General features: G+C 37.9%; 6 protein-coding genes across 7 annotated transcripts; 4 read left to right on the top strand and 2 right to left on the bottom strand.

Annotated features, from left to right (window-relative positions):
• Window positions 1-292: 292 nt before the first annotated feature.
• LOC117613929 (F-box protein At3g07870-like) lies at window positions 293-1,389 on the top strand. Its single transcript, XM_034342550.1, has 2 exons — window positions 293-1,182; window positions 1,284-1,389. The coding sequence occupies exons 1-2, from the start codon at window positions 293-295 to the stop codon at window positions 1,387-1,389; spliced, it is 996 nt and encodes a 331-aa protein (XP_034198441.1).
• Window positions 1,390-2,753: 1,364 nt separating this feature from the next.
• Window positions 2,754-3,428, bottom strand: LOC117620858. The gene is made up of 3 exons (XM_034351103.1): window positions 3,252-3,428; window positions 3,116-3,161; window positions 2,754-2,962 (listed from the first exon to the last, which is right to left on the bottom strand). The coding sequence occupies exons 1-3, from the start codon at window positions 3,393-3,395 to the stop codon at window positions 2,907-2,909; spliced, it is 246 nt and encodes an 81-aa protein (XP_034206994.1). The 5' UTR covers window positions 3,396-3,428; the 3' UTR covers window positions 2,754-2,906.
• Window positions 3,429-5,033: 1,605 nt separating this feature from the next.
• LOC117635939 (putative E3 ubiquitin-protein ligase RF298) lies at window positions 5,034-9,435 on the top strand. The gene is made up of 3 exons (XM_034370336.1): window positions 5,034-5,179; window positions 5,770-8,024; window positions 8,630-9,435. The coding sequence occupies exons 2-3, from the start codon at window positions 5,775-5,777 to the stop codon at window positions 9,170-9,172; spliced, it is 2,793 nt and encodes a 930-aa protein (XP_034226227.1). The 5' UTR covers window positions 5,034-5,179; window positions 5,770-5,774; the 3' UTR covers window positions 9,173-9,435.
• A 2,141-nt stretch (window positions 9,436-11,576) lies between these two features.
• On the top strand, window positions 11,577-17,445 carry LOC117613909 (pyruvate, phosphate dikinase, chloroplastic). Its single transcript, XM_034342523.1, has 19 exons — window positions 11,577-11,633; window positions 11,980-12,213; window positions 12,492-12,629; window positions 12,893-13,055; window positions 13,153-13,388; window positions 13,510-13,638; window positions 13,755-13,934; window positions 14,170-14,307; window positions 14,542-14,706; window positions 14,788-14,949; window positions 15,036-15,125; window positions 15,325-15,463; window positions 15,598-15,775; window positions 16,117-16,246; window positions 16,345-16,473; window positions 16,578-16,715; window positions 16,862-16,939; window positions 17,080-17,171; window positions 17,265-17,445. Exons 1-19 carry the CDS (start codon window positions 11,622-11,624, stop codon window positions 17,305-17,307), a joined length of 2,574 nt encoding a protein of 857 aa, XP_034198414.1. The 5' UTR covers window positions 11,577-11,621; the 3' UTR covers window positions 17,308-17,445.
• A 530-nt stretch (window positions 17,446-17,975) lies between these two features.
• LOC117613139 (putative TrmH family tRNA/rRNA methyltransferase) lies at window positions 17,976-20,257 on the top strand. 2 transcript variants are annotated; one of them, XM_034341785.1, is made up of 4 exons: window positions 17,976-18,317; window positions 18,404-18,505; window positions 18,808-18,934; window positions 19,654-20,206. In XM_034341785.1, exons 1-4 carry the CDS (start codon window positions 18,111-18,113, stop codon window positions 19,878-19,880), a joined length of 663 nt encoding a protein of 220 aa, XP_034197676.1. In that variant the 5' UTR covers window positions 17,976-18,110; the 3' UTR covers window positions 19,881-20,206. The 2 variants fall into 2 exon arrangements, with proteins under 2 accessions (XP_034197676.1, XP_034197683.1); XM_034341792.1 differs by having other exon boundaries at window positions 18,047-18,317; window positions 18,868-18,934; window positions 19,654-20,257.
• Window positions 20,258-20,457: 200 nt separating this feature from the next.
• Window positions 20,458-21,310, bottom strand: LOC117615040 (protein DMP2-like). Its single transcript, XM_034344018.1, has one exon. The coding sequence runs from the start codon at window positions 21,238-21,240 to the stop codon at window positions 20,647-20,649; it is 594 nt and encodes a 197-aa protein (XP_034199909.1). The 5' UTR covers window positions 21,241-21,310; the 3' UTR covers window positions 20,458-20,646.
• Window positions 21,311-22,102: the final 792 nt, after the last annotated feature.

The raw sequence follows: 22,102 nt of genomic DNA, 5'->3' as shown, positions 1-22,102 counted from the left end.
CTATGGAAACCAGCAAAATGAAACAGAGAAGATGGTAGCAAATCTAGATCCCTCCAAATTCCAACAGCTTCCTCTGGCTATGGTCATGGAAATTCTCTCAAGGCTGTCCATAAAAACCCTCTTTAACTGCAGGCGCGTTAGCAAAGATTGGCTTTCTATCATTTCTGACCCTTAATTTGCTCATCTCCAAGCCTCAAGGTTACCTCTTGGCATCTTGATCAAGAGCCATTCCTTCGTAAAAAATTCAAGGAAAATTAAATTCACCCAGATAGTAGAATTTTCTGGTTCTGATATGAGGCTCAAGAAAATGAGGTTTGCATTTGCTCCCAAAACCAGCCTACCCATTTTAGAATTTCGTATGGTAAACTCTTGTAATGGTTTACTTTGTCTGTCTGGAGAAAGTAGAGATGACCCTTCGTATGTGTGCAATCCAATTTTGGATGAGTTCATCACCATCCCACCTAATTACAAGGGCAGGTGCAGGGCCCCTCTTGATGGATTTGGTTTTAGCGTCGAGACGAATCAGTACAAGGTGTTGCAACCTTTTATCCGATGGTCGACCCGGAGTGTCGCTCAATCGACTACCTTGAGGTTGAGATATACTGTATACACCATAGGAACGGGAGTTTGGAGAAGCATTGGAAATGCTCCTAGTGACTTATTTAAGTTTCCCTTCAGTGCCCTTTTCCATGAAGCTCTTCATTGGGTCTCCCTTGCTGTTGAAAGTGCTGAATGCATACATTCTTTCAGCTTTGAAACCGAGCAATTTCGATCACTACCCTTGCCTAGCAACTATGGAAGAGTAAAGAGAGAATTTCATGATCTTTTAAAGTTGGGAGTTTTAGGAGGTTGTCTTGTTTTATGTGTGTTTGGTGCTTCCAGGGAACTTGACATGTGGGTTATGAAAGATTATGGTGTCCAAGAATCTTGGAACAAGATTCTTGTTATTGAAGACTTATACATGAAAGATGTGTCCTGTCACTACACTGAACCAGTTATGATTTTGATTGATGGGCAAATCCTCATGGCGTTCAACGGTCGGGATGTGGTTTTTGATAATCAAGAGATAAAGAGTCTCGGGAAATCTCAAATTACTCCGACTGGGTCAGCGTTTGATGCAACTTCTTACAGTGCATGCTTTGTTCCACTCTCCAAAGTTTTTAAAGAAGAGGAGGTGAAAAGGTATTAAAATTATACTTCAAAGATATACATGCATTCTATGTTATTAGTTTAGCTTTCCCTTTTATTTGTGTAAGTTGTTGTTCTGTATTGCATTCATGCAGAAATATTTTCCATCCTGAGTTCTGCTTACCTCCCTTAATATTGCATAAGAAAGCATGGAAAATAATGGTATACAATCTCAACTTCTCATCAGGTTTGAAGATGTGATGGTGTTTGTCATAGAGCCTAAACTTAAGCCGGAATTTTGTAAAATATGTAGGCTTGTTCAGTTTTTTATGGTTGCGTTACGGTTGGCTTTCTTTCTCACCAAAATCAAGTGGTATCAGACTTTCTTTGGTTAAATATGAGCTCAGCGTGGAAGTATAGTATCTGTACGTGAGTGTGTCTTGCTGCAATGCTGAGCGTTATAGAGCCTTCTTGTTTCGTTTATTGAATTATCTCCTTCATGCTATATTGATACTCAAAACACATCTTGAAGAATTTTGAGGAAGCAGAGCATTACAGAGCCGTTTTGTTTCGTTTAGGTTAGCATGTCGTCATCGAACCTTGTTATCAAGCTCCTTCATATGAACTTACACAAGACCTAACAAGTTCAACGCCTATTATTTACTGCTACAAGGATATATAGTTATTCAGGAAATTTTCTTGTCAGTGGCTAACCCTATGATCAATGGCCTATGGACTAAGGAGTGACCCCCTCAGAGCTGTCACTGATAGATTTTGAGTTTGTTTAAGCATGTCATTAACTATGAATTGGTACAATACCTGGATGTTTGAAGTTGAACCTCTGGGGAGGGCACTGAGACACTGGTTAACTATGTCAACTGATTTTTGGCATGATTACTGTTGAGATGAAGGGTTCCAGGTAGAAGGGTTCGAGGCAGTAACATTCAAGATGGTAAGAAATCTGACAAGCTGCTTGCTGAAGGGAGTTATCGTTATTAAGTAAGTTTTCGTAGCTCATATATCCATCTATCTTCTTAAATCTGGCTCATGGTTATTGTTACCATCTCCTTTTGCTCAACATGATTTCTCCTTTTCAGCTTAAATTGACTCCGACAATTGAGACTGCATGCGCTATGTGCGGTGAGCAGTTGGGTTGTGTTTCAGAGGCTTAGGGTTCCCAATGTGTCAACAATGTTTCGACACAAGTTCCTGCTTTGGAAGAGGATCTAGCGCCAGAATTCCACAAGTCTACCACAGTTCATATATCTATTTATTTCTTTGTGCCCATCTTTTGGCTATCGTATCATTTTCTGTTTCCTGAATCAAGCTGATGGTTACCGTTACCATCTCCTTTTGCTCAACGATATTTTTCTTCTTCTTTTTTCGGCCGGATTATCTTTCAGATGAAAGGGATTCTCAATATTGACGTTTCGACTTAGGTTCCTCCTGAGAATTCTGCATTACTTCTGTGTAAAGGCTGTCTAATTCCAAAGCATCTCTGCTTCTGTTTCTCAGTAAAAACAGAGAAAGGCTTCTTTATAACTCTGCTTTATTCTAGAACAAAATGCAGTTGATGACTTGTGGAGAGAAGAGAAACATAACTTGTGGGTTTTGGTTACAAGAAATTGTATGCAAAACAACCAAGAAATGGTTACCATTTCATTTAAAGATTCAGTCAAATAATAAAACCCAAAAATCATACATATTAGTTCATAAAAAATAAAATAAAAATTCATACATATTAGAAATCCTAATTGAAGCTCATCTTTGCTATGATCTCACTTTCCTCTGCCATTATTCCTCCTCTCATTGCATGCCTTCAAGGCCTGGACTTCTGATGAAATGTTGTTCACAGAAAAAAATAAAAAATAAAAAATAAATAGGTAACACCAAAATACAAGCCTACAGGAACACCAAATGAAAAAATAGCAAAACCCAGGAAAAGGAAAACTGAAAGAGAAAAAAGAGTGAGAACAAAAATGCATACCCACTTGACAAGATTTCCAATTCCTGTCAGTCTTAACAAGGCAATCCTGCAAACCACAGATCAGATGGGTTTTTCATGATTTTCAGGGTTTAGGGTTTTGGAATTTAAAATTCAATAGAAAATTGGGAAACATTACCTGTAAGGATAGGTAGATAACAGAGCAATCTTTGAGTTGTTTTACATTCTCATCATCATCTTCTACTTCTGTGTGGAGAGGAGGTGGTGGCTGCTGTGACAGGTCGCTGCCTTCTGGGTTCGGTTGGGTTGGGGGTTGGTTCATTTTTGGCTTCTACCAAACCAAGCCCTAACTACCCACCAAATATTAATACCACTGATTTTATGAAAAATTACAATTTATTATTAAATAGTTTTTTATTTTATTTTATTTTTATTTTTATACAATAAGAAATGATTTTGTGAAAAATTACTAAATATTTGGTAAATGAAAATGACTGAACCTTTTTGGAAGGTTAGGTGCCTGCTTCACTTTGTATGTGGCATCACTTCATCCCCCCACATTAGCCTAATAGCCACCAAGAGTATAGGGTTCTAGACCTAGCTTTCCTAACTTCCCAACCAAAGAAACCATATGGTCCATATCTCACCTTCTTTTATTTATTTCTATTGTTTTTCTTTCCAAATTTGTATATGCCAATTTGGCAATTACATTTTATAGACCCCTCATTGAAGTTATGGGCTTTACCAAAATATATAAATCTTGAATTTCCCTAACATTGAAACCGTCCAAGGCAACATAACAACATTCTTTTGGAAACTAGAAAAAATAATAATAATAATAATAATTCGAGGAGAAAATGTGAGATATTTTGTTCTACCATAATGAAAAAGGTAAATGATGAGATATTTTATAATTATTTCGAATCAATGGAAAGTATGTGTTAAAAGAAGAAATATGAAATAGAATGTTGAAAAGAAATTAATCATTACATCAATTTTAAATAAGTGGGGTATAGTTTGGTTGAGTTTTTTCACCTTCACTTATGTGGGTAGAAGTTCGAAATCCCCAGACACTCACTGAATATTTGTGTAAACCTCCCTCCTCAAATCACTTGTACTAAAAAAAAAAAAAAAAAAATTAATTTTAAAATGACGAGAAAAACTGTAGAGCATGTTGCAAGCGTAACTCATCTATACACATGTCATATATTGTATATGCGATGGGAATACATTACATATATGATGTGTATCCTTGCAAAAAAACTTACATGTAACGGGGGATAACACTATTTTGCTATTCTCGACTAATAACGCAATGACACATGAAAAAGTTATCCTAAATGTCATTGCATTATCGGTCAGGTATAGCAAAAAGTGTTATTCCCGTTATATGAGAGTTTCTCCCGTATCTTTGACATGCACATATTGCACATGTAATGAACGAATGCAAGTAGTAAACAAACTGAAAAGAAAAAAAAAACTCATATTGGCACTTTGCATACATTGTGTATGTACTTAGTGCATATAATCCGAATTGGTATCATATGTCATTTCATTGTAGATTTAAGTCATTAATTCTATGCATTTTCTCAAAAATCACCATATACAAAAAGAAGAATATTTTTACCCAATATATATATATATATATTGTACACAAACTCATGGATTATCAAACTTAATATTTCAAAAAATATAGTAAAATTCGTGATATTAATTGTAACATTTTCTTTCTTTTGGCCCAAGAAATTATTTATGTTGAATCATTAGTGTAGACAATTTTATTATTGTTGAAATTGATATTTATTATGAAATAACTCATGCATATGAGTAGGTGGGTAATCTTTCTTAACCATGGTTAGTATAGAAAAGGCAAATTCAATTAACCTTGGTTACTTGGTCTGGTTATCAGGAAAAATAAAAAAAAAACAAAAAGAATTAAAATTACACCCAAAGCTTTTGAGAGAGACAGACGTTCAATTCTCTATTTCTCTTTAGACTAATAATTAAGAAAATAAGAAAATAAAACAACTATAAATTCTCTTTCTGATTATCTGATGTTCTGAGACTGGTCGTACCTTTGATTGCTCGAACAATAGCTGGAATCGGGTGCGTCTCGATCGTCTATTCTCTGATTATGAACCTCAAATTCTTATATTTGTATTGGGGATCTTTAATTCATGAACACCCACTTACCAGATTCTTGAATTTTTTTCTTTGATTCTTGTTTTGATCTAATGGGTTGGTTTTGATTTTAGATTTCTATCGAGTTTCACATTGCTAGCTCATAATTATCATGTGTAATAAAGTCGGTATGTTTCAAACGGATTGATTGTTCAGTTTTTGCTTCTGGGTAGTCTTTTCTATATCTTTGATTGATGTGTTTTGATTGATTTTGGTTCTAAAATGTTGGCAACCTTTAATTCAGATACTGAGATTTATATGTGTTGGTCCAGTCCTTGTTGAACGCAATATGCTTTTAGTAATCTGGTTTTAATTGGTTTATTTTGATTGACCAGTAGATGATCTTGTGAGCTGGATTCTTGATTGCAGTTATCAATGTTGATATTTGTAATTTGTTGTTTGATTGCAGTTTTGGTAGAAATTATCAATTGGTATTTTGGTATGGCATTAGGAACTGATAGATGATACTTGATGCATATTGATATGTATATATTGAAATAGATTGTTTTATGCAGCTGAAATGGCATCAATGGTCGCCAAGGGCAGTAGTAGTTGTAGCACCCAAGTATCTCCCTCAATAACTGTTCAAGAAAAGGGAAGTAGGAATAAGAGGAAATTCCGGGCTGATCCGCCTTTAGGTGACTCGAATAAGATAATTCCTTTACCTCAAACTGAATGCACAAGTTATGAATTTTCAGCTGAAAAGTTTGAAATCACGCAAGGTCGTGGACAAATCGGCGTCTGTGACCTGTGTACTGTTAATAAAGACCATTCTGATGGGTTGAAACTTGACCTCGGGTTGTCTAGTACTGTAGGTTCATCTGAGGTTGGGCCAAGCCGGCCCAGAGAGGAATTAGAGGTGGATGAGTTCCAAGATGCCGATTGGAGTGACCTCACAGAAACCCAACTTGAAGAACTTGTTCTAAGCAATTTGGACACAATTTTCAAGAGTGCAATAAAAAAGATTGTTGCCTGTGGTTATGCAGAAGAAGTTGCTACAAAGGCTGTTTTGCGGTCTGGCCTTTGTTATGGGTGTAAAGACACTGTGTCTAATATAGTGGATAATACTTTAAATTTTCTTAGAAGTGGCCAAGAAATTGATCCTTCGAGGGAGCACTGTTTTGAAGATCTACAGCAGCTGGAGAAGTACATATTGGCAGAACTAGTCTGCGTTCTTCGAGAGGTGAGGCCTTTCTTCAGTACGGGTGATGCAATGTGGTGCTTGTTGATTTGTGACATGAATGTCTCTCATGCTTGCGCAATGGATGGTGATCCCTTGAATAGTTTCATGAGTGATGGCGCTTCAAACGGAAGTTCCTCCATGCCGAATCAACCCCAGTCAAAAATAGAAGCCAAAAGTGTTGAACTGAATCTTCTGAGCCCTTCTAAGCCAGTTCCTTTAATTCCTGGTTCTCATAGTTCACAGTACGAGACACCTGCCATTGCAGGAGGGGTTCCCAACATAGCTAAACCAAAAAATTCCCTTGTTCAAAGTGGATCATTCTCTGAGAAAGAGATCACAAATTCCACATCACATAACGGGGATAAATCTTTTGGTGTTTCTGGAACATCTCAATCTTCTGCAGTAGAGGAAAAACTTTTAGGTAGTAGAAAGGTCCATTCTGTTAGTACCAAGAGAGAATACATGCTTCGGCAGAAGCCACTTCATTTGGAGAAAAATTACCGGACTTATGGATGTAAGGGATCTTCAAGAGCAGGGAAGCTGAGTGGTTTGGGTGGTTTAATCTTGGATAAGAAACTGAAGTCTGTGTCAGACTCTACCGCTGTTAATTTAAAGAACGCTTCCTTGAAGATAAGCAAGGCTATGGGAGTTGATGTGCCTCAAGAAAATGGAAACCACAACCTTTCTTCCAATGCTGGACCTTCTTCGCCTAGAGCATTTAACCTGGATGCTGACAATACTGCTTCTGTTTTACCACAGAACAATGTCCCATCCATATTACCTGCTGTCAATACTTCAAATCCACTACCTGCTGTCAGTACTTCAACAGCATTACCTGCTGTCAATACTTCAACAGCATTACCTGCTGTCAAAACTTCAACGCCATTACCTGTAGCCAATACTCCACCTGCATTATCAGTTGCTGATACTGAGCTTTCTCTCTCTCTGCCTACAAAAAACAACTCCAGTTCAGTGTCCCTTAGCTGTAAGTCTGATGCAACTAATTCTATTTTTTCTGGAATACCATATGATAAGTCCTCGGGGCAGTGGGTCCCTCGGGACAAGAAAGATGAAATGATTTTGAAGTTGGTTCCAAGGGTGCGAGACCTACAAAATCAGCTCCAAGAGTGGACAGAGTGGGCCAATCAGAAGGTTATGCAGGCTGCTCGTAGGTTGAGTAAGGACAAGGCTGAACTTAAGTCATTGAGGCAAGAAAAAGAAGAAGTTGAACGGCTAAAGAAAGAGAAGCAAACTCTAGAGGAAAACACCATGAAGAAGCTTTCTGAGATGGAAAATGCTTTGTGCAAGGCTAGTAGCCAGGTTGAACGAGCAAATTCTGCCGTCCGGAGGCTTGAGGTGGAGAATGCTGCTTTGAGGCAGGAGATGGAGGCTGCTAAAGTACGTGCTGCAGAGTCAGCTGCAAGCTGCCAGGAGGTATCAAAGAGGGAGAAGAAGACACTGATGAAGATTCAGTCATGGGAGAAGCAGAAAGTGTTGCTCAATGAAGAACTTGTGATTGAAAAACGCAAGTTCAAACAGCTGCTACAGGAAGTAGAGCAAGCCAAAGATCTCCAGGAGCATTTGGAGGTGTGTTTTAAATACTTTATTTCCAAGTTCTCCAAATTGACAATCAATGCATTGGGATATATAAATTAAATTATAGAGGGGGTTGTTAAAAACATAAATCAGGTGGTTCCATAGGATTTTGCAAATGAGTCTAAAATTGTCTGCTATCATATATCCCTTTGACCCAGACTACTGTGCCATTTTCATGTCTTATAAGTATAACATGCTATTTCTTTGGGATGGCACATTTTGCAGTCGTTTCAAATTAAATGGTACTGCATGTGATGTAATGAAGACGATTCAGTCGTGTTGTACTTTTGCTATTTAGATCAAGCTATTTATACTCAATTTGCTTTCTCCTTTTGGAGCTTATCGTTATCATATATTCATACACACTGGGCACATGTGCAAACGAACAATTTTGTACCTTAAAATTTTCAGTCACACATGGATGGGTCGATGGTATGAACTTTGAGAAAGAGCATGTCAATAGCGTTGTTGTACAACTCATTCTGATAAAATCTTGAAAATGTTCTGTTGTTCGTTTTACACCATTTTCCTTCCTACTTTCTTTAATAGGTTTTAGTTCTGAACTTCTTCTCACTAAAAGGGAAAGTATGTCGCAGGCTAGATGGCAGCAGGAGGAGACATCAAAAGACGAACTACTTGAGCAGGCCAGTTCAGTAAGAAAAGAAAGAGAACAAATTGAGGCTTCAACAAAATCCAAGGAGGATATGATCAAACTGAAAGCAGAGAACAACCTGCAGAAGTACAAAGATGATATTCAGAAGCTCGAAAAAGAAATCTCCCAATTGAGACTCAAGAGTGATTCTTCAAAGATTGCTGCGCTTCGGAGGGGCATTGATGGAAGCTATGCCAGCAAAGTAACAGACATCGAAAATGGCATAGATCAAAAAGGGTCCCGGACGCCTTATATCTCAGAAGTAGTGAAGGATTTTCATGACTACTCTGAGACAGGAGGGGTGAAACGGGAACGGGAGTGTGTGATGTGCCTTTCAGAGGAGATGTCTGTGGTGTTCCTCCCATGTGCGCACCAAGTGGTTTGCAGAACATGCAACGAGCTCCATGAGAAACAGGGTATGAAGGATTGCCCTTCTTGTAGGAGCCCCATACAGTGGCGGATTTCTGTACGTTATGCTCGTTCTTAGTAAAGTTCCTAGAATCGAGTGGAGTGTTCTGAATAAAGATTGTGGGACGCCTATGAACTGAATAAATGCATTTGGATCACTCCCTCTGGGAGTTTTGACAGTTAAGTTGCCTTGTATTCTGAGGTTTGATCTGGGTGGTTTGACAATTTACACATCATTTTCTCAACAATGTACTAGTTTGAAATCTACAGGGCTATATGCTGATAGCTCTAAATTTTGTTCTCACATATTCGATTAAATTATTTGAAGAATCTTGTACCAAACCCAAAAAAAAAAACAAGAAGTTAGCAACTGAAGTTATACATATACATATTTGAAAAGATAAATTCTTGTTCATAGCTCTTGTTTTCAACCTGAACGCAGTACCGATTATATGTAAGTTGGAAATGAATCGATAGTGAACAAAAACACAACACGATTATAAATGAGTCGAAAATGAATTATGAATCGATATTGCGACAAACACAAACATAATACCTTCATATACATCTTCCCCTTTTGTTTTTATACCTCAAAGAGTGTTACATTTTAAAGAATGCCTCTTTTCCTCCTTTTTTAATTTTAAAATTTGATAATTTGAAGGAGAATTTGATTGGGAGGGGAGTGCATATATACGTGGATAAGAAAAGAGAGAGCAGGATTCCATGGTGATGATTGTCCACCAGCGAGCCACGTGGCACGAGCTCTTTGGACTCATATTTTATTCTGGTGAAGGAGTGACGGGCCCCACCGTATTGTGCCGCCCTTTTTTGAGTAAGAAATTATATTATAACAGCTTGGACGCAGGAGTTTGCCAAGTCATCATCGGCCCTCAGCAAGACAACATCAACCATAATAACAGACTATTCCCTCCTTTTTTTCCGCCCTTTATCTGCTGACTTGAAATACCCAAAATAACCTCCAATCATCTTTCTCTTAAAAGATATGGTTATTGAAGTTCTCAAAAAAAAAAAGAAAAAAAAAAAAAGAAAAGCAAAAAAAGAAGATATGGTTATTAAAATGTGTGCCATATTTTCATATTACTTTTCTAGATAATATTAACCCTTACTATTTTATTTTTCCAGGGATTAATCCATTTTTATTTGCCACTATTATTATTCTTCTTAAAGGTGCCACCAATTATTATAAAACAAATTAATGATGAGAAAAAAATTAATGATCATCAACAAAAAGAGCTCCTCAGAATGCAGAATAATTCAAATACTCATCCTATGTAAATAAACAAGTAATTAACGTTTGGGTGATGATTTTCCCACTTTCATTGATCACTTACACTCCCTTTTGTTTTTTAATAGTTTTTACTATGACAAAACAGAGAGTGTACGTGGATAAAAAAGAAGTGGGAAAATCAGTTCCCTAACATTAAACATACTAATTACAATGGCTAGCCAATCGTTATGTGACATGTCATCAACATATGCCACTTGTCAGCCTGTTGTTTCTTGCCATTTTGTAAATTATGAATCAAAGTGAAGGGGTTCAAAGTTCAGTTAGAAGCAAGACTTAGCGCTATACAACTGTAATTTGGTCCACTCATGTCACTACTCATCACAGCATTACAGACAAAACAGAGAAGGCACCAACCGCCATTTTTGGTTTGCTGAAGAAGCTCATCAGGGCCTCAAGACCCAGCTAATACCTCCATCTTCTGATCAAAAAAGCACCTCAGTCTTCTGCAGGTATGAAATATGCACACCACATATTTGATCACCATCTCAACAAGTTTGCAATCAAATGATCTTGAATTCTGTTTTGCTCCTTGTTGGTTATGGTTTCTTCCTATCAAATATAACTTCTACATAAAACCATTTCTCTCTCTCTCTCTCTCTCTCTCTCTCTCTCTTATAATCAATTTAGCATATAGTTTGTGTTAAGATTCCAGTATCATATATTGCTTGGAAGTTTGTTTTACTGATCAGTTAAACATGATTGCATAATTTGTATGCATGCTGCAGGTGACAGGGCTGAGGACTGTATATTGTAACACTTGGGTTTTTGAAGCAGGGTATAGGAAATGTCATCCACAGTGAAAGGCATCATAAGGACTGCACCAGAGGTTTATAGGCAGAGGTTGTTCAAGGGGAAATATGTGGATCAATTTGATCTTGCTAGACAAGAAAACCCTTCCTTCCATGGCCTCAACTGGCCTGGTCGAGTTGGCCACGCACGCCATAGCCGACAGAGTATGCATATAGTAAATGGGATCACAAACCCAAACCCCAACAAGTATGAGCCAGGGCACAACAAAGCAAAAGCCATTCTATTCCCAGTTGCAGATTCAACTACACCCACAACCAAAAAGGTACTCATATTGTGCTCTCTAGTTTTGACATGGTATTATAATGATATGTAATCTGTTACATAGCAGGTTCCCTGAAAGCCTTTTTCTCTTGTGTTTATACAGAGAGTATTTACTTTTGGAAAAGGAAAGAGTGAAGGCAACAAGGGCATGAAGTCATTGGTAAGCTTTACTTTACTTTCCATATGAAAAAGAAACCATGAGATCTGATTCAAGTTAAGGGCATGTATTAGTTGGACACCAAATTAATTGACCAGTAAGAGAAATGGAAATGCTACCATTTTTTATAGGGCCCAGTTTTTGAATGAGGAGTTTTACTTTTATCTCAGTGGAGCATAAGTTTGTCGTTTTAATGGAATCGTTCAATTTGAACCTACCCGTTAATTTCCATGTTCAAGTAAGTCTCATAGTCCAAATGTTAATAGAATTTAATGATCAACCTAGGCTGCAAGTTTTAAACTTAATCATACAATCTGATAGCTGTGTTCATTATGCCTGTGCATTGTAGTTGGGAGGGAAAGGTGCAAACCTGGCAGAAATGGCTAGCATTGGGCTATCCGTCCCTCCTGGACTTACTATATCAACAGAAGCATGCCAAGAGTATCAGGAGAATGGCAAGGAGTTACCAAAAGGTTTGTGGGAGGAGATATTAGAAGGCTTGGATAGTGTGCAGAAGGACATGGGTGCTATTCTTGGGGACCCTTCCAAGCCTCTCCTCCTTTCTGTTCGCTCTGGTGCTGCGGTAAGAGTTCTTTCAATTCCAATTTTTTCTTGGCTTGTTTAACTTTTAAATCTTCATAATTAACGCAGAGCCTTCCTCATGATGTAAACATTAGAAACTCAGCAGCAAGGAATTACAACTTATCTTGATGCCACCATTAGTTAGGCTCTCCCAGAAAGTATATGACATTTTACATATGGAGAAGCACTTATTCTAAATAATGTCACACTCAACCTCAGTCTGTTCAACAAGAACTAATTTATTTCATGAACCAACTGATTTTCACGCTGTATACGTAGATTTCCATGCCTGGCATGATGGACACTGTCCTCAACCTTGGACTCAATGATGAGGTGGTTGCTGGTTTGGCTGCAAAAAGTGGAGAGCGCTTTGCTTATGACTCGTACCGACGTTTTCTAGACATGTTTGGAGATGTTGTAAGTGGTTTTATTGATAATGCATTTCATAGTTTTTGATGTATGTTAATTGACCTTCGGTGCTTATCAACCATCTGCTCATTCTCTCTGTTTTAAGCACTAAAAAATGTCTGAAGCTAGCCGTCAAACTAGCAGCATTTGATTAACATAATATGTGTCCAAACTTGTATTTTTCTCAATATGGCATGATAAAGACACTTTTTCTTCTCTGAATTCAAGATGCAATCTGAATTTATTGGGAGTCATTCGTTTTCCATTTGAAGGTTATGGGCATCCCACACTCATCATTTGAGGAGAAGTTGGAGAAATTAAAAACTATAAAAGGAGTTGAACTTGATACAGAGCTAACAACCTCTGATCTTAAAGAGCTGGTAGAACAGTACAAAAATGTCTATCTGGAAACTAAGGGTGAAAAATTCCCTTCAGGTACCAATTAAAACACCAACAACTTCTTCATATGTTCCACCTCTTTCCTAGTACAGTTCTGTATGTTAACATGTCCTTTTGCCATGTATATCTGCAGATCCAAAACAACAGCTACTTTTGGCTGTTAAAGCAGTTTTTGATTCTTGGGACAGCCCAAGGGCCAACAAGTACCGGAGCATCAATCAGATAACCGGTTTAAACGGAACTGCAGTTAACATTCAATGCATGGTTTTTGGGAACATGGGAAATACTTCAGGGACAGGTGTTCTATTCACTAGGAATCCCAGCACTGGTGAAAGGAAGCTTTATGGCGAGTTTCTAATCAATGCTCAGGTTTTTAATGCCACTATTAAGCTTTATCTCTATCTTGCTTTTGACCAAACTTCTCTTTCTAAGCCGATAGTAGTATTTGGTTATGGTTTTATGAGAGTAGCTCAAGAATGGCTTTGAATAGGGAGAAGATGTAGTTGCCGGTATTAGGACACCAGAAGACTTGGATACTATGAAAAGTTGTATGCCAGAAGCTTACAAGGAGCTTGTGGAGAACTGTGAAATTCTGGAAAAACATTACAAAGATATGATGGTAAAAGTTATCATTTCCATATATGATTTTCCAATCAGTATTACATACACATATTTTAATTTATGGGAACATATTGTTCTTGGTTTAATTTTGTATCCTTGAAACCTGGAACACAGGACATCGAGTTCACAGTCCAAGAAAATAGGTTGTGGATGTTACAATGCCGTGCTGGAAAGCGTACTGGTAAAGGTGCGGTTAAGATAGCTGTAGACATGACTAATGAAGGGCTTGTGGATCAGCACGCTGCAATCAAGATGGTGGAACCACAGCACCTTGACCAACTTCTTCACCCACAGGTATTTATTCTCATTTTTAACAAAGAGGAGGGGGAGGGGGAGGTGGGGTGGGGGCAGAGAGAAAAGTGAATGTTATATTGTTTAGTAATAATGACTATATCTGCCTATAGGTTCACAACATATCATTGGCAAATTTGTAGTTTGGTATAATATGCCCTTTGACATGCATATGCATTTGTTAATGTATCCACATTCATAGTTTATGACTTCCTTATGTGTAATTTTTTCTTGTCAGTTTGAGGATCCAACAGCTTACAAAGACAAAGTGATTGCCACTGGCTTGCCTGCATCTCCGGGAGCAGCAGTAGGGACAGTCGTGTTTAGTGCTGATGATGCTGAAACATGGCATTCACAAGGAAAGAGTGTCATCTTGGTAAACTAATATTTAAGTTCATCTTTCTCTCTTACAACTCTTTTTCTTCCCTAGATGATAATTTGGTTCAAGCCACACAGAAAGTTTATACTAACTCTTCTTGATAAATCCATAGTGATGGCTTAAATGAACAGATACAATAATACATCAAGGGATGTGGAATTGATCTTGATATGTTATTCAAATATTGGATTCATTTTTGGGTTTCATGATTGAGAACTGTTATAACTATAGGTAAGGACAGAAACCAGTCCAGAAGATGTTGGAGGTATGCATGCAGCTGCTGGGATCTTGACAGCTAGAGGTGGCATGACATCTCATGCAGCTGTTGTGGCCCGGGGATGGGGTAAATGTTGTGTTTCTGGCTGCTCTGACATCAGAGTCAATGACACTGAGAAGGTGGTTTTAATAGTTTTCCTTTGTTGCAGTGAAGTTTAAAGAGAAAATGGCATAAATGGTGGTTGTTCATTGATGATACAGGTGGCTGTGATCGGGAACACGGTCATTAACGAAGGAGAATGGCTTTCACTCAATGGATCCACCGGTGAAGTCATATTGGGAAAACAGCCACTTTCTCCTCCGGCTTTAAGTGGTGATTTGGAAACCTTTATGTCTTGGGCTGATAAAGTCAGGCGCCTCAAGGTGCCATATTTTCTTGCTATATATTTTTCATTTGGACCAGTACCAATTGGGTTGATCTCAAAATATTTGTTGTAATTCTGTAACAGGTTATGGCAAACGCTGACACGCCTGAAGATGCACTCACAGCAAGAAATAATGGTGCCCAAGGGATTGGACTATGCAGGACAGAGCACATGGTAACCATTGCTCCTATCAAAATACGTTTTAGTTGCTACAAATGTTTTGCTGAATGTGTGATGTTCTATGGCTTGTTGCAAGTCTTATCAATGTTGTAGTTTTGCTTGCTTGCTTGCAATGCTATGTGATGTTAACAATGATGTCTGGTTATGGAGCTCTTTTGGTTTTCTCTCTCTTTTTTTTTTTTGTGTGTTTCAGTTCTTTGCTTCAGATGACAGAATTAAGGCGGTAAGAAGAATGATCATGGCGGCTACAACTGAACAGAGGAAGGCAGCATTGAACCTCTTACTACCATATCAAAGATCTGACTTTGAAGGAATTTTTCGTGCAATGGATGGTATTTTTCAAAATGCCTTAGAATCTCAGTACATTGGATTGTTAAGCTCTAAGTCTGTATGTTTAAGATTGTCTATCTTTTGTTATAAATTTGTAGCTGTAACTTAGCTATCAGATAAATTTATGAAATTCCAGGTCTTCCAGTAACAATCCGCCTGTTAGATCCTCCACTTCATGAATTTCTTCCAGAAGGTGACTTAGACCAGATTGTCGGCGAACTAACTGCAGAGACTGGTATGACTGAGGATGAAGTTTTCTCAAGAATTGAGAAATTATCAGAAGTAAACCCTATGCTTGGTTTCCGAGGCTGCAGGTTTGATGGCTCTTCAATTTCCATATGAGCTCTCTATCTGAAGATACGCAAATTTTTGTTCTCTGAAAGTTTTGTAACTGATTAACTTCAGTCACCTGGTTCATTAGCTTCAGACACAGGCATCATTTCTTGTCTATTCAGCATTTGATGTTTGATTTCATTCGTTAAACAAGCTTTCCCCTGCATAAATTTAACAACTTGATGAATGTACATAATAATGAACATAGTTGCCTAACACTTTGAATCGATTGGCCATAGTAAAAGTTTGATATCTCACTGTGACATGTAGAAAGACCATCTATTTTTTGTTGATGAAAAGGGTTCTTTTGGTGTGTCAACAGGCTAGGGATATCGTACCCAGAACTCACTGAAATGCAGGCTCGTGCCATCTTTCAGGCTGCAGTCTCAATGAGCAACCAGGGTGTCAAAATTTTCCCTGAGATAATGGTTCCCCTTGTTGGAACACCTCAGGCATGATCCTGCATTATTCCTCCCTTTCTCCTTTCATGAGCATGCAAAGTTCCATCTTCATGAAAACATTGACATTTTTGCATGTCAATGTCATGCAGGAACTACGGCATCAAGTGAGCCTAATTCGAAGTGTTGCAAACAAAGTGTTCTCTGAGATGGGTACTACCTTGAGCTATAAAGTTGGCACTATGATTGAGATCCCTAGAGCTGCTCTAGTTGCAGATGAAGTAGGCTAAGTTGATATGTTTCTTTTTTATTGTCCTTTAAAATTTATACTTAACAGTGTAAAAGGAAGAACATATTGTTCATAATCTGCTGATCAACATCATAGATTGCAAAGGAAGCTGAGTTCTTCTCCTTCGGGACCAACGATCTCACACAAATGACCTTTGGATACAGCAGAGATGATGTGGGAAAGTTTCTACCCATTTACCTGTCCAAAGGCCTTCTTCAAAATGATCCATTTGAGGTAAGTCATATTTCCTGCGAGTCGATACAGGCTTCATTGCAGATAGCACTTTCCTCGATAGTACCAGAGTAAATAATCTTGTAAGGGAAGGAAAAATAATTCAAACTGATTTCTTGACACTAACAGTCCAAATGCACTGCTTTCAGGTACTTGATCAAAGAGGTGTAGGGCAGCTCATCAAGATGGCCACTGAAAAGGGTCGTGCTGCAAGGCCTAGCTTGAAGGTAACCGGCAATGCATAGCTATTAAGCATTTTATCACAAATTGCAGTGTCAACTTCACAGGGATAATGGCCATATATTAACAAGATTTTTGTTATTCCATTCTTCTCTGGTATTTTTGGATGGTGATTATAAACAAACAGGTTGGAATATGTGGAGAGCATGGTGGGGAACCTTCTTCTGTTGCATTTTTCGCAGAGGCGGGACTAGACTATGTTTCGTGTTCTCCATTCAGGTTTGCATTTCTTTCATTTGTCTTCTGTAAGTTGAGTTCCTTAGACTAATTTTATGGCTAGATCAAATTCCTTATTCCAATTTCTTTTTGCAGGGTACCTATTGCTAGGCTAGCAGCAGCTCAAGTTGCTGTCTGAGAAAGATTGCATGGTTGGTGACTGTGCGATTGTAAATAAATGCCGTTTACTTGTAATTCATACAAAGCCATGATCATTATAGAAACCAAAACAGGGAACAAATAAAGTAGGCAAATGTGAATAATTCTTAAGCTTCAATATTTGGCATAAGTTTGTTATATTGAACAACTTGTGACTTGGTACAACTGCACAAGTTGCATTCCTCTTCTTGCATTGATCATATATATACATAATTACTATAAGCAATAGTTACTATATAGTGTCTTTAGGAGCTCCACATTGCACTCTCACACACTCTGCCATAGAAGAAAGACAGAGTAACACAGGACGTAATCTAAACAATTCAATTTTCTTAACTCTGATGGATTTGTGGCTCAATTAGTTAACAGCGGCTATTCATGTACATGAGGTACCGTGTTCGAATCCCTCCTCCCCAAAATCTCTTGTATAAGGAAGAAAAACTCATGGATACTTCCCCTCCCCTTGAGGGTTTGTTTCTTTGGATCTATTTCTTTATTGAAACATCAAAGAGAGCAAGTAAAGTTGTCACTAAAGCTAATATATGAGTGCAATGTCACTTAACCTTCTACATTATAACCAAAATTATAATTTTCCATTTCAAAAGAAAAAAGTAAACAAAATGATCTCTTTCTTAGCACCTTTTGCTCAAAAAACAAAAGGTAATAAAATGGAACCCTTTTCTTCAAAACGAGGTCGTTTTGGGTTGGTTTCGACGGTTTGTTATGGTAGGACTTGGCGGCGACTGAGAGAGTCTGAAGAACTGAAATCAGCGAAAGAGGGAAATGGCGGTAGAGAGCTATGTGGTGGTGCACAACATAGCCAAGAGGCACAACGTCGGTACACTCGCCCGAAGCGCCACCGCCTTCGGCGTCTCTGAGCTCATCTTGGTCGGCCGCAGAGAGTTCAACGCCTTCGGCAGCCATGGCTCCACCTCGCACCTTCGCTTTCGCCACTTCCACTCCCTCCAAGACGCTCGTCTCTTTCTCAAGGTCCTCTCTTTCTCTTTGATTTCGTCTTCCTTTCCCTTTTTCTGGCTATGGGGCTTACTCTCTTTTCGTTTCTGTATGTGGGTTAGGAGAGAGATTGTGATATTTGCGGCGTTGAGATCACTGATGATGCTCTGCCTGTCAATCACCACCCTTTTACCAAGAGCACCGCTTTTCTTCTTGGCAATGAGGTAATCTTCGTTTTTCACAATTGCCCATATGGGTTCTTTGCTATGTAATTATTGATTCAATGAGAATTTATTTGACAGTCAAGTAATTTACTTTTCAATAATGGATTCTTGGGTATTTGATTGGTGGGCTTGTTTGATATTTGTTGGTAGTTTGTGAGAGGGATTTTCTACTGGAATTTGACAATCTGATGTTTTGTTTTTCAGTTTTGAGTTGAAGTTAAACTTCAGTTTGCAATCATTAGGCGTTTGCAAATAAGCCCCATTGGGTGATACATTTATATTTTTCTGCTTGTTATTTGTAGGGAACAGGCCTTTCTGCCAAAGAATTGGAGATATGTGACTTCTTTGTGTATATTCCACAGTATGGAGGTGGTACCGCTTCCTTGAATGTCACGGTGGCAGCTTCTATTGTGTTGCATCAGTTTGGAGGTAACTATAAAAAATGAGCTCATGCCTTTTGTGTTTCTTCTCTTCTTTTACTGCCATGTGGTTTATGTTCTTTTATGTGATGGTTCACTGTATAAGCAAAAAAGATTAACAACATTTGGATGTATGACTTATTTTGGTTATTGTCTTGCCAGCCATTTAGTTGGTGTGTAAATTTTATCATCCTAAGTTTCATTTTTTATGTTCAATCATGAGACATAATTTATCCTTCTTCTAGAATCCATCTTAGGCTGTTTGTGTGCCCTTCCTTCTTCTCCCCCCTGGTCCTCATGATCATGAATTTTCTACATCACCAAATATAAATTCTTGGAGTCTTATCGGGTCACTTCACCTGGTGAGGGGAAAAGTGGAGTTAGCAGGCCTTTAGTTTGAAGTCTTAACTAAGCAGAAAATTAGAACAAGTATCAGTCAATAAGATGACTTAACTTTCCTGAATGACCAAAATTGTTTTTTACTTTAACAAGACAACGAATAGAAAGTGATTTAGTATTGAACAAGACAACGATTCCTTTCTTTCCAAATTGATTATTTCACGCTTGAATAGAAAGTGATTTTAAGTTCCTGATAACCAACACCCTACCGAAAATAGTGAATCTTTTCTTTTGAACTATCCCCACCACATGTCGGTGTAATTTTGCAAAACTTTAATTATCCTTCTTGTGCACGACTTATGAAATTCCCCACCCATGGTTGTCTTTCAGTCTGGGCTGGCTTCCCTGAGAGAACTCGTGATGGGAACAAGTTTATTGTGGCAGAGAAACCTGTAAAACAGACAAGACGAAGTTTTTGTGCAGAAACAGCAGATTCCGTAATTGAAGAGCGAAAATGTAGAAAAGAACATGCTTCTAATGGTTTCTTTGATGAGAGTGGAAATGAGAATTCATCTTCTAACCTTCTAGATGGATTGTTTGCTGATGTAAGATTATAATACCTTTGGCATCATTTAAGCTGAAAATGGTATGGATTGCTAGTATACACTCCTCAACTGTTGCAAACAAAACAAAAGGAACAGTTTCTGACTTTATGTATGATCTGCAATATGCAGAAGACTCATTTTCTTGTAGAATGTATTGTTAGTGGCAAGGATTTTGTTCAAAGTATTATAATTTGAAGGAATGTGTTTAGAGTTACTGTTAGACTTTGTTGCAATTTGTATGATGACCACAGACGTAAACTAAACTATTACAAGTCTGCTTTGGTTTGTGCTTGATGCAAAATGTAAGGGTATGTATGGCATGGATTTCATTTTCCACATGTAGACCTTATTTTATTTTATTTTATTCAATATTGAATGGACTTTTATTACTTTCCATGGAGATGAAAATCTGCACCAATAAGAAACGTGTGGGGCTGTGAGCCTTTGAGCCTCGAACTAATTGGGGAGGTGTGAAAACCTATGGACCTTTGCAGCTATGTATTCTAAGTTTTTGTTGTTAATTTCAACGTCCAATATTTATCCAATGGCATAAAACATTGTGTGCCTTTCCTATTTAAGTACTTGAGAATTGAGATCAAGTTATAATTCATAAATGGAAATTTTAGCAAACAATAGAAACTTGTTACATACATTCCAACGTAATTAATCAAACTTAGGCAAACTACTATACAAACAATGAAAAGCATAAACTTGCGTGAGCAAACACTAGTACTTGTTTAGGACTTGTTAAACAAGAAGCATAGATACTTCAATTCCTTCAGGATTTCTCTGAGTCTTGTGAAGAATCAGAACTTGAGGAGGGGTATCCAATTCCATGGCGATTATTAGGGAACACAACGAAAACAGTACTGGCAATTGCACCGATGAGAGTAGGCAACACCTGCAGCAAAACCTTCTCAGTGGACTCAAACCCTGGATAGAAGCACCGGACACTGTTGGTGTCCAAAAGTGATACAACTGCAAACACAATCAAGGAAAAGAAGGCATGCACAAAGTCCCCAAGCCTAAGTTTATAAGCAGACAAGTCCACAGAGTTGCAATTTGATGAGGGCCAAAGACCCTTAGCTGTTACAAGCGCATAGTGGGTTTGTCCATCACTGCCGGTGTAACTATCAGTGAAGGAAGCAAAACAGCAAGAGAAACCAGAAATGCCAATGAGAATGGCGCTTAAGTATTTGTTGACGGTGGAGCAGTGGCCATTGTTGGTGAAGACAGGATTGAGGAATTGGAACAAGAAAACGGTGCCCGTGGGGAGGAGCTTGATAAGATTGCCTGCTCCTGTTAATGTTTTGTCTTTGACAGTTTTGTTTTTGGTGGTTGTCTTGGAGGAAGAGATTGAAAAAAACCCCATTTGGGAATTAATGTGTTCTTGAGGGAGTTTGGAAGTGTTCTTTGTGTTGTGTTGTGGTTCTTGTATGAAAAATATGTCGTGTATTTATATAGAGAAAGTGAGGGAATTGGTTTGTTTTTGTGATGGAAGAGAGCACTTGCTTTCACGTTAATTGAAAAATCGTGTTGTCGTGTTGAGTTGGAAAGGTGGCTTTTACTTTTAGAAAAGAGCGGGCTTCGTTTCTAATCCAAGCTTAGAGGAACATATTGTTGAATTTGCTGGTACTCCCAAGACCAAGACAAATATAAATATAAAAAATAGACAACAACAAGATAAATATGTATATTATAACACGTGTACAAGATGTACTATATGGCCGTATTATCGTAATATTCTATAATTTCTCATGTAAAATAATTATTCCAAAATCAGATGATTAATGCATATAATTAGCATGCATAACGTGTCAAAATTATATTGAGAAATTAAGTGGTATACAAAGACCTGTTTCAGTCGTACAAATCGTATTCTAACAAAAGACAATCTCTACTTCTTAACGAACCCCTCATTATATAAGAGATTTGATTCATCATCTATTGACTGGCCTCTAATCATGATCCAGATACAAAGGGTTTAATAAACAATCAATATTTGAATTGTATATGCATATGGGTTATTGACGATTATTAAGCGTGTCAAACTCAAAGATATAATAAACCAATATAATATTAAGCACACGAATGCAAGTTGCCATTAAGTCAGATTAGTCCACTAATCAACTGTAGAAATGAAGACTAATGCAAAAACCCTGGTAGGGTTAACAGAGTTACATAGATAATGAGTTATGTCACGAACTAACATTATTCACGCTCGCATGAGCGAT

This window comes from Prunus dulcis, chromosome 1 (genome assembly GCF_902201215.1).
Source record: "Prunus dulcis chromosome 1, ALMONDv2, whole genome shotgun sequence".
In the NCBI taxonomy this organism is placed as follows: domain Eukaryota; kingdom Viridiplantae; phylum Streptophyta; class Magnoliopsida; order Rosales; family Rosaceae; genus Prunus; species Prunus dulcis.
The sequence above is the reverse complement of the archived record's forward strand: the minus strand, read 5'-3'. Positions and strand labels throughout refer to the sequence as shown.